At 32.4% G+C, this 11,970-nt stretch overlaps 2 protein-coding genes across 3 annotated transcripts in view; one reads left to right on the forward strand and one right to left on the reverse strand.

Annotated features, from left to right (window-relative positions):
- Positions 1 to 1,425: 1,425 nt before the first annotated feature.
- On the forward strand, positions 1,426 to 4,433 carry ppl (glycine cleavage system H protein, mitochondrial). The gene is made up of 3 exons (XM_018538473.1): positions 1,426 to 1,758; positions 3,497 to 3,640; positions 4,197 to 4,433. Exons 1-3 carry the CDS (start codon positions 1,623 to 1,625, stop codon positions 4,424 to 4,426), a joined length of 510 nt encoding a protein of 169 aa, XP_018393975.1. The 5' UTR covers positions 1,426 to 1,622; the 3' UTR covers positions 4,427 to 4,433.
- A 4,471-nt stretch (positions 4,434 to 8,904) lies between these two features.
- ftz-f1 (ftz transcription factor 1) overlaps positions 8,905 to 11,970 on the reverse strand; it is a 96,529-nt gene continuing 93,463 nt past the window's right edge. The window contains exons 2-5 of one of the 2 annotated variants that reach the window (XM_018538529.1): positions 10,870 to 11,663; positions 9,609 to 9,867; positions 9,197 to 9,297; positions 8,905 to 9,106 (exon numbers count right to left, since the gene is read on the reverse strand). In XM_018538529.1, the coding sequence (XP_018394031.1) occupies positions 8,960 to 9,106; positions 9,197 to 9,297; positions 9,609 to 9,867; positions 10,870 to 11,663 (1,301 nt within the window). In that variant the 3' untranslated portion in view covers positions 8,905 to 8,959. The remainder of the gene's footprint in view (positions 9,107 to 9,196; positions 9,298 to 9,608; positions 9,868 to 10,869; positions 11,664 to 11,970) is intronic. The other variant, XM_018538530.1, reaches the window with a different exon arrangement.

The raw sequence follows: 11,970 nt of genomic DNA on the forward strand, positions 1-11,970 counted from the left end.
ACGCTGATGTCTGAGGTCACCGATATTCATTGAGGTCACTGATATATGGTAGAATTATGATAACATGTATTACAAAATGTTCTTAAAGCGTGTTATTATTACTGTCTTCTTAAACTCACGTGTTTCGAAAAACATTGTCTAAATTCTACGTATTGTAAGATTGATTCAAACACATTCATATAACAATAATCTTCAAAATAAGTATATAATATAAAGTTTTATAAAATTCCAAAGACTTAAATATTTCATGTAATTCCTAATATATTTACACGTTATAATGAATTTTTATTTATTGACGAACATGTCAGATCTTTTATATAAATACTTAAAAGTTATATAGAAATTATAATTCTATCGAGAAAGCATTATTATATGTATATGTAAATCAAGCCGTTTCACTCCATTTTGGGAGAATTTTTATCTCGTTTCTGACAATTTCAGATAGTAATAGTGGTGAATAAACAGGAGTCTTAAAAATGTGAAAAATATTCTCGCGTATTTTTTTTATTTTGGCAATATAACTACAATAATTAGATCTTTCTAAACAATAAAATAATAAAAGTATTTACCATGGATTGAAAAAGTCCATTTACTTTTAGTATACCTTACATATATCTCTGTTAATTAATTTTTCAAACATATTTAATATTTTTCTCAAGCTTTCAAAATTCAGTTCGTGGTATAATTTGTGGACCTGTTTTTTTATGTCGTAGCAAATGAGCGAAAATATACCCCAAAATCAAAAAAATTACGCCAAAATTTATTTTTATTTTAGAGATATCCAGAATGGTAATGCTTATAAATAATGAAAAAGAATTATATAACAATTATATGATTTTTGATCATTATGTAATGAAATAAAAGCTATTTTAATATCGTTTAAATGTAATTATACAAGATAAAATCAATTGATTTCTTTTTATTTTTTTAATGTAAGAACATCTAGAATAATGTAGTTTAATTAATATATGAAATTGTCTTTAAATGTTTAATCATGTGTAATCAGAGCAGATCATACAACATTAAAATTGAATCTGTTTAATTTACTGTATATCATTCCTTTTTATTTCCTTATAATTTTCAACGACTTATAAAGTCTGGAGATATCATTCTTATATATTCAATAAGTTACATTTACACGACATTCGACGATTCTGTCTGATAACAGAAATATGAAACTAAGAAAACTAACTCGTGGTTGCTCAAGATTAAAGGTCACATGCTATTTGTGTTGCAATTGTACTCGCAATTCACAAGTCATTTATATATTTCGAATAGAGAGAGAAAAACAGGCTAAGATTAAGAAAAGATTCGTTTTTGATATTTCTGGCGAGATTTGAATGAATTATCCTATATCTGTGTTTGTTATGTTGGCTCTCGTTTGAATATTTAATTATAATTTTAATTGAATTAAATTTTCGAGGTGAAATAAGAGAGGGTCCGATAATGATGGAAAAGTGCTGAAATCTTGTCTTTCATTATTCGACCGAGAATCATCAATCAGCTCCGTTTTGCTCCCGCTGCCGGTTACATTCGCGTGTGAGCATCTCCAGAAAGTGAAAAGAAGAGGTTAGAACGGCTCGTGCACGGTTCCGCACGGCGATCGCGACGACAAAGGAAAAATGGCAAGATTGATCGTCCAGATTAGTAGACGTGCGGTAAAAACCGTCTCGCACAATTTGTTCAATACATCTGCGAAGTCGAGGATACCCTTTGCCATAATGCGGTCCATAACCACGACTCAGTACTTGAGAGATGGTAAGAGAGGATGATGAGCGACTTAGTTTTTTTTTTTTAAAAGAGCGTCAATATATGTATTTGCTAGAACTATTTGTAATACGAAGAAACGATTTTACCGCTGAGTACCGTCTATTATTGTTATTGATTAATAATCAATGCTCGTGAGGAATTCATTCGGTTCATGGAATACATACACACGCGTGCGTATGCATACTGAGTGAATTGTGTGTGTACGTTGATACACGTTCGCATTATATATGTTATAAACTTGTTACTTGATATTACATAAAATATAAAAAAATATTGTAGATATTTATTTGTGCGCGCGCGCGCGCATCAGATGTATGATATATACCATATATATCTATATATATAATTTTATATATAATATATAATATATAACAACACGAGGAAATATTTGTTGTAAAAAACATTTCACACTTGTGTTAAAACCAGTCTTTGTTAAATGTATTGTATTATATTAAATTGACAATTAACATTTCGTAGTGTTAAAATAACACAATTTATGAGTAACAAAAATAATGTAATTTTAAAAAACATAAATTCTGGTAATTTAACATATTTAAATTTAACATATTCTAAATCTGCGTGTGTGTGTGTGTGCATATTACTGAAGAAATATATTTCCATAATTCGCTTCCAAATTATATATTAGATGTTACATTTTTGTGTTAATTTTTGCATAATATTTGATTATTTTCTAACATATTTACTTGTATTAAATTAGCATAAAGTTTGGATGAACCAAGTAGAATACATGAAGTACGAATATGTTAAATTTAATACAATTTTTTCAACTGTGAACGATTAACTACTGGAGCTAACATCACAAGCAGTTCCCAGATAGCAAGGCGTGTCTCAGCAAAATCGCGCAAACCTATGATCGATTATGATGCTATCAACTTGCTGTATATTTGTCTTCAATGATTTTAAGTATATCAATATTACAGCAACAATGTGTTGCCAGCAGTTTTACGACAAGATATAGCAGCATCAAAGTTACTTCGCTTTGTTCGCAACATGACAGCATTGCGTGATCCTACAAATAATTATGGCAACACAACAGCAACAGTTGCTGGTAAGTTGCCGGCAAGTTGCTATCTGAAAAGTTGTTGCATCGTGAAGACATCAAATTGCCAGCAAATGAGGACTCAGTTGCTACAATTCTAATAGCAATATATGCTATGATTAGCGATATGCCGGTAACAAGACAGACACATTGCTATCTGGGGTTCCTGATATTACTAGATAATCTCACGAGACTCATTTAATATACATTGACTGAACCTTAATTAATTTCAGAAAGCCAAAATGATATACTTGAATAAAAGAATAGACGTGAATATTAAGCTTATTTTAATAAGAGTAATCTCCAAATTTACAGATGTAACATAAAGAAAATAATATTAAATGGATCCAATAAGTCCACCGTCACAGTTCATTTGACTGGTAGAATTGTTTTTAATTTCACTGTTTTCAATATATATTTCGACAATTGTTTTTTTGACATGTTAACAAAATAATTCAGATATTACTTGATAAGCTAATTTGATTCCCTTCAATCAAGTTAGTCAAAGTTTGATCGAAATTCAAGAATTAATATGCTCTATGATGTCATATTTTTTTATTTTCTTAATACAAATACTTTTATTATGTAATTTGTATAAATCGTATGATGCAACTTTATTTCAAATAAATCGACTCACAGTTACGAGATAAAGACGTAATTTTTCAGAACGATGGTACACCGATAAGCACGAATGGATAACAGTAGATGGCAAAATCGGCACAGTCGGTATATCGGATTACGCGCAGGATGCTCTCGGAGATGTGGTGTATGCCCAGCTCCCCGATGTAGGATCGACAATCAAGAAACATGGTAACTGAAATGGTCTTACCTATCGCGATCATGTTTCAGAAATTGAAAGATTATCTCTAAAAACATATACTAGAATGTCTCATCGAAAAAAAATAACTATCCATTATTCTATGACTTTAGAATGTATAATATACTTTTTTCTTATTTAAAAAAATGTATTTTAAGACGAGACTCTAAAGTTGGAAACACAATAGACGCAGGCAACAGGGAATAACGGTATGTCCAATCAGAGCTCTGAGATATAAGTTCGATATTATATCCCCTAGGACTCTGATTGGACGGTTCGTTATTCCTTGTTGCCTGTGCCTATTACCTGTGTCTATTGTGTTTCCAGCTTAAGATGTACAATCGAGAAAAGAAAATCAAACAGTAGAAGTCAAAGCTGTTGATAGGATACAAACTTAATTATTAGTTTAAGCTTTGACATATCTAATTTTCCTTTCCTTGCTTTAGTTGTAGAAATTTTTTACATCTTGTACACATTATCTTAAAATTTAAACTAGAAATATGTTCGAAATGTTTTTTATACATATTATGCAATTATGATTTTTTTAAGAGGAATGTGGAGCCCTAGAATCAGTGAAGGCAGCTTCAGAATTGACAAGTCCTGTCAGTGGGAGAGTTACATCAAAAAATGAAGCAGTTGAAAGTAAACCCGGATTAATTAATAAATCTTGTTACAAAGACGGTTGGTTATTCCAAGTAGAGTTAAGCGATTTAGATGAGCTCAAGAGTTTAATGAATGAAGAGGCTTATAATGTGTTTTTGAAATCCGACGCGCATTAAATCTGTATGCCAAAAAATTTTCTTTAACGTAGAATTTGAATCAAATTGTCAATTATAACTTCAAGAACTGTATTTTCTGCTTTTAAAGATTTGATATTTTAATGACTTGTTAAAATAAATATAAAAAACATCCTACTTGTTCTTATATATTTGTCACGCACGATTTAATTAAAACTTGGATAGAAATTATTGCGTGTACAATTTGATATAAATTATAAAATGATATAGTATAGCGATATACTTTTGCTTTACTATTTATATCTCAACAATAATTCATGTGAAATTTAAAATATGCTGCATATTCATTACAAATATATATATATATATATATATATCATTATGCTTTGTATGAAAAATAATGTGAATTTGCATCTGGTCAAATTAAGAACAATCACAACTGTAGTTACACATCCATCACTTCATTCAGTAGTTTTATAAGTAATAGAAATGTTAATATGAAAAAGTTAGTGCATTAAGCAAGTAAGCTTTTAATGTTTTTTTTTTTTTCAATACATCATATAATATTATTTTAATCCATGTCAAAGTGATGTCAAAATTATTTATTATAAAAATCAAAACAAGTTATATGTTAACACATTTAACAATTGTACAAAAAATAATTCAATAGAGAGATGCGTAAAGATGTTGTGTTTTAACACAAGTCAAAAATTGATTGCGATAATTGTAATATTTTTATTAGTCACTGTGCAACGTTCTTAATTTTGTATTTATACAAAGCAAACAAATATTTTAATATATATACACACACACACACACACACACACACATAGGTATATGTATATGTGTGTACATATATGTTATTTAATAATACATGAATAAAATTCGAGTTACAAATTATGATACTATTTTTTTCCCGAACACATAAAACTTTTGAAATTTTGTAATAATTGTAGATCCTAATAAGAGAACACAAATAATCGCAAGAGATATTTTTGAATTTTTCAAAATATAGTATACTGATTGATCTTACATTATTTATGACTCTCCTTCGAATATTCCGTAACTTGGTACCGATCCTAAAATTCCAAAATGAGGGAAGTAATGTCACTACGGGTTTCAATCAATATAATATATAAAAAATAGTACTGTTAGCTCTCTAGGAAGGAACAATTATCTGTTAATAATAAAGATATATTTACAGTCAATTAATGTTTCTACATAATTTACAATTGCCAACTGCTAATGGCAGTGTTAACAACGCATAATAGTTTTTCTTTTTAAACTTTATTCCAACAATTTATTGGATCAAAGAATCATGTAGATATTAAATTAGATCATTTGCCAATCATAATTGGTAACTGTACATATTTATATATAACATAAGAAATGTACACAACGTTGTAATTGTCGTATTCACTAATTACATTGGTTAATAAACGTGTTGTAACAGATCGAGTCGTTAATCGGGATTGATGTATATACAGAATGAAGCATTTAGAGCGTGATGTATTAATATTTTATACCAATTTTAGAAGAAAACGTTTAAAGAAGAAAAGTTGTGGGATTCCGAAGAGAACATATATAACGTCTGCAATACATAATTTCACTTCCGCGGACAATGGTCATATTTTTCCCATTAATATAATTCTTTTGAACATTTGACAGTAAGTTTTAGGCGCACCCCTGTTGAATTTTCAAACTTTTGTATTAATAGAAACGTGCTCGCAAATGCTTCTCTATTTTGTTATTTTATGTGTACGTGTATTTTCCATAAACTTACACGTTTAAGTTACTACAAAGTTATACAGCTTTTGGACTAGCGCAAAACTTACATTAATGTTAAAAGGAGTATGAATTTTTGTCTTAATCTCAATCTTAATCTAAATTCATTACGAAAGATAATGATATCTCATTAAGAAGCAAAAAAGAAATCTTGATTATTTACAGAGAAATGGCACTCTGATAAAATTATTATCGCCGTTATTATATATATATTTTTTTAAATCCTGCAATATTTACAGAAAACGTTTTTTTCTAAAATTAAAATTTAAAGGAGATTAATATGTCACGCTTTATATGCCTTATTCTATATACAAAATATATACAGAGATAATTGATTTAGAGCTATCCTTTTTTCCTTTTTTAGAGGAGCTTTTTTTCTCTTTAACATATATTTGCGATTAATACGACTTGTTCCGAAATTATCAGACCGACACGTTCAGCAGGAGGTCTCTGACAGAAAAGAAGACGATACAATAAATAAACGGTAGCGTGAACTTGTCTTACCCAAACAGCAATGCATGATTTAAAGCGATATTTTTCAATTGCGAAACAGCAGTAACTAATACATGGTAAATGACAGAATTATGAACTAATTTGCAGAAAATACAATAGTAATAATTAACTAAGACCTAATAACGTGCGCGCACGCGCGCGCGCGTGTGTGGACATACAATAGGTACGATAGTTTTAATAAGTTGTATTACATCGTAACTTCTTAACGTGTAATTATACACACTACACGAATTAAAATATTTGTTTATGCATGTTACATTCATTCATTCCATTCAAATTGCTATCTGGGCGTCTATATTCTGAGGTATGTGGTTACTAAAAATGTAAAAATATAAAAACTTAATACAGATATGAAGAGGTAGTCATTCGTGTCGTGAGTTAAATAAAAATAATCTTTTTCTTTCTTTTCAAAGAAGCATTATTAAAATTGAGAATAATGATAAGTCTAGGCTGTTTTCAATTTCGTGTTTAACATGGAAAATCGGACGATTTGAAAATTTGGGAACATTAGCATATTTTATATCGACGTATAAGGTCAAATCTGACAGGTGGACACAAATCTTTGCTCACGCAATAAGTACATACGTTATTCTCAAGAAAATATTGATAATAATGATCGTTACTGTGTTCCTCTTGATTTGATTTAACACTCGAGTCTTAATCTAACATGAGACATCAAGTTTCGTGCTTACCAACAAGCACTTTTACATCTAGTTAATTGTATTGAAAGATCGGTGGAAAAAGTGAAAGTAGTAAAATAGCCTTTTTTTTGCAGCAGGTACGTGTTCGATACATGAATAAAAACAAGAGGAATCGTAACAGATAATATTACCAATTTACCAATGCAAGGAAAGATTTCTGTCTCTGTTGTCACGTTTAACTTTGCATCTGACACAATATGTAATTTCCAATGGCTTCAAATACCACAGGCGTCAAAAAGACAGCCTTCACAGCACTGAAGAATTTCTTTGACTATTGGCTAAACAATAATAATAGTAATAATTAATAAAATTAATAATAATCTATTAGTGAAAAATTACTACTTTCGATCACTATATCTTAACACTTACTAAATATTCTTTTCTATTTAACAACTGCAATACGTTTAATATTATCTTATGCATTTAGAATTAATCGCTAGACAATATAGGACCACATAAACCTTGCTCCAATGATTCTTTTATTTCTTAAACAGAATCTTTATTATGATACAACATACAATAGTAAAATATCGCAATTTGTAGTTATTCCTTTCCGCCACCTATTTGAGAAGTAATAAAGAAAAATACATGAATAAGATCCTAAAATTAGTGAAGACATTAAGTAGCTAATGATTTCCTCAAGTAAGCAACAGAAATATATTTATTCATTTCATTATTCAACTATACACAAAATATTGTAATTACATATTTAACATGATCTGTACTTTACAACATAATTGGAATGTTAACTAGTATTTACAATATAGTAGCCCCGCTGAGTGCAAGTGTGACAAAAATGCATATTTTTTCTTCATAGGAAATTCTAAGGATGCCCAGGTGGCCGTGCGTCAAACATATATGTATATCACATGCAAGTTCATTGTCATTCAAGTATGCCCATTGAATCCCTTGCAGAAGCACGATTGATCTGGAGAGAGAATTTGATTCTCTTTTAGCAGTACGATATATTTCATTCGAGTGAGAGCAAGGCTTCAGTGTGGTATGCTTAAAAATAAATTCGCCTCTAAGTATTAGAAAAATAGCTTTACTTATTTAGACAAAAGTTGCCTGCCCTTCGACCAATATTTTTTTGTTAACCACCCTTTGTACTGTTTTCAAGGCATCTTGCTTACTGTTTCCCTGCGCTTATACCCATTAATTAGGGGTAATTCTCCCCACGGATACATCTCTAAAACTTCAACATCAAATATAGAAAATATATGTCCTTGTGTTTATATATTTAGATACATTTTATAATACATATATTCTATGTGTGTGTGTATGTGTGTGTATGTACGTGTGTGTAAAATAATGTACGTCTATACTTGATTTGTATGCACAGGTATTTCATGAACCAGGGCCCCTTTACTTGGTCCGATACCTTAGCAGCATTTAGCTCTTAATAGGTACTTTGAGGTCCACTCTGTCTCACGATTAGGGGCATTAACAGGACTTTTGAGATATACATACACGTGTGTATATATATATATATATATATTTATATATTATACATGTATATAATAACAGGCTTTTTTTCTTATTCGATGGCAAAGATTATCAAGTAAAACTGATCGTTTCATTTTCTCTTGGCGTGAAGCATCTCCATGAGAAGCGTTTGCGTTGGTGCGCCTCCATTACAATGTTTCTGATAAAGATGCTCTTCTCCCTTGGTTGCCACTTCGTGAATGTCCGGTAATACTGCTAACAGCTTATTAAATTTATCCTAAACAGATTGAAAGTCAGGACAATTAAATATCTGGTTAACTCGTTTTAGATTAAAGTATATGAGAAAGCGTTTAACGATAAAACGCACCAGTACAGATGGGTGATGGCTTAGCGTGTATTCCATAAGCGCTTGTTGAACCTGCTCATGACCTTCTTGCACATGTTTTTTATTTACTAGTCCACGAACATCTGCAGTAAATAAAATATATATATTTAATATTTACACTTACGTAAAACATGTGTAAAGTTTGGTTTAAGTATTACAAGATATTGGAATGAGGTGATTATTTGAAAGTGGAACAAAAGATTAAAAAAGCAAGTTATATTGCGTCGTGTGATAAATTTCACTTTTTGTATCGTTTATGCAATACTATTCTTGCGGTACATTTTTAAAAAGTTACATAAAACATAATATACGATCAAATGGATCTTACCAACTTAATTGTCTCTCAAAATTCAACATTTACGAGACGAATATAGGTGGGTCTAATTTTACTTACCATGATTCAGCAGCATTAGGAATTTCATGCATATATATTCGGGGACATCGAATTTTAATTCTTGAAGTGTCTTGGATAGTTCCCTGAAGGTTTCGGCCAAGGAAGGAACTCCGAGTAGGCCGAGACAGAGAAGATCAAACTTTTGGCCATTGTGAAGTGTCGTCTCGTCAGGTAAGTTATTGTGTAACCTGTGATGAAGGTGATCTAGCACCAACATATCCGACCAAGAGTGTTGTAGCAACTTCATTTGATCGTCAACCTAGCAAATAATTGCCGTGCAAATGTTAGATATAATGAATAAATGCACAAAAAATATAGATATAATTATATATTCCATTTAGTACTTTAATCCCATTTTATATAAAAATCATACACGACATGATGATAAAATATTTTCAGAGAGAATCAAATATGAAACACATGCAATAAAGGAAAGATTTATAAAAAGAGAAAAGGGAATTTATAAATTAAATTAAAATAATTTTAATCGGAATTTATACATAAATATCAATTATAAACAAATATCAATTATATAATATATATATTCGTTTTATTAAATCGAGAAAATATTTTTTATAACAAAAAATATTTAAAAAATGCAGTTGGTATATGTGACAATTTATATTTATATTATAAAACTAGAAAAAAGCGTTTAAAGAATCTTTAGAGAAGAGCAACATGATTTTAACAAGATTACATTGAAGATCAGACGGTAATGTACCATATTGTCGACGAAAAGTTTCAACAAAATGGCCTCGATCTGCTTTGCATTGTCGTTAACAAATCCACCGCGTTGAAGCAAAAATAAAAAGTTATTACAAAACGACCGGTTAAAGTATGCAATTTATAATTAACGCGGTCCTGCTTTGGGGCAACCGCCATAACCCAGAAACGTATCTTGTTATGACCTAGATATGAGGCGATGCTTGAAATCATTCAGTGATTGTGCAATGCTGCTGGTTACCTCACATCCCCGCTCATGGCACCGAGCAGGCCAGGCAACGAGTTATTTATCGGTAAGAACGAACTTTTCTCGTCGAGGAGATTCTCGACAAAATTGTTGCGGTTACTTTTAACATGCGCATACGTTTTGTTATACGTTGATGCCTCTCGTTCAGTTTTATTATAAATTAAAATATTGGAAAAAAAAACAACAATCTCGAATTCGCGATAACGAAAAAAAAAAATCGAAAGGTAAAAAAAGGGAAGCTGCGCTCGATGCGTCGTTCTACAAAAGACCAGATATTCACGAGATACTCACCTTGAGATCTTTGAAGAACGTCGAATTTCTAGCCCAGTCTACCTGCGAAAACAAATTCTGATCGAGCACTTTGCACATTAATTCAAACAAGTCCACTTCACACTGATTATACGTTTGGTTTTGCAACAGTCCGAAGAGAGACGTCTGCCACTCGCGGTCGTCGATCGACGACAGAAACTCCCTTATCATTGGACTAAGTGTCTTAAGAGCGACAACGGGGTTGGACGCGTAGCTCGGCACCCCACCGCCGTGTGGCTGCACAGATTGCTCGCCGAAGTTAAAGACCTTCGTGCCGGGGGTAGTTGAGTTGGCGGCCCAGAGTCTGCTGTCCAGACCCGGGTTGAGATTGTGCAAGTGATTGCCGCCGCCCCCGCCCCCGCCTCCACCACCACCACCACCGCCGCCGCCGCCGCCGCCGCCGCCGCCGCCACCGCCACCAGCACCGCTGGTACCGATGTGGGGTTGGCTGGATGGCGCGATCAGCTGGTGCTGACCGGCCCCGCTGCCACTGCCGCTGGCTTGCGTCGTGACCAGACCCGCGGCCACGGTCGCGGGGGACGGGCTCGAGTCCGGTGACGAGGTCAGACTCGAGACCTGAGGTATTTGGATCTCCTGCTTGATGTGCATCAAGGGCGTGACCGCGTTCGAGTAGCTGTTCGGGTCACCGAGGTTGCTGCGTATCGTCTGGATCGCTAGTTGCCGTTGACGCATAAGTTGCAACTTCCGCGCTCTATCCCTCTTGTACATGGGCCCGAATTTGTTTCTACCACCTCGCATCCTGTCCGCCCGCACAGCTGAAACAGGAAGAATCGTTGATTCAATGCGGCGTGTACGTATTACGTTTAGCGATATTTTGTTCTTCTTAATGGTACTTATTCCTAATCCTTAATTAACGTGTAAGAGTCACAGCAGCCTACAGAGTTCTCTTATCCATGAGTGATTTCTCTACCGATTTATGCACTGTTCGATACCGTTCAAAAGCTGAATCGCACCTGATTTCTTTTAGACAATACTACGAGATATCGCTAAATGTTTCCAGTAAAAATATAATTATATTAATATGTATTTATCTTTTGCATTATATACTTGTTACAAATTCAC

This window comes from Cyphomyrmex costatus, unplaced genomic scaffold, assembly GCF_001594065.2.
Source record: "Cyphomyrmex costatus isolate MS0001 unplaced genomic scaffold, Ccosl1.0 scaffold193, whole genome shotgun sequence".
Lineage (NCBI taxonomy): Eukaryota > Metazoa > Arthropoda > Insecta > Hymenoptera > Formicidae > Cyphomyrmex > Cyphomyrmex costatus.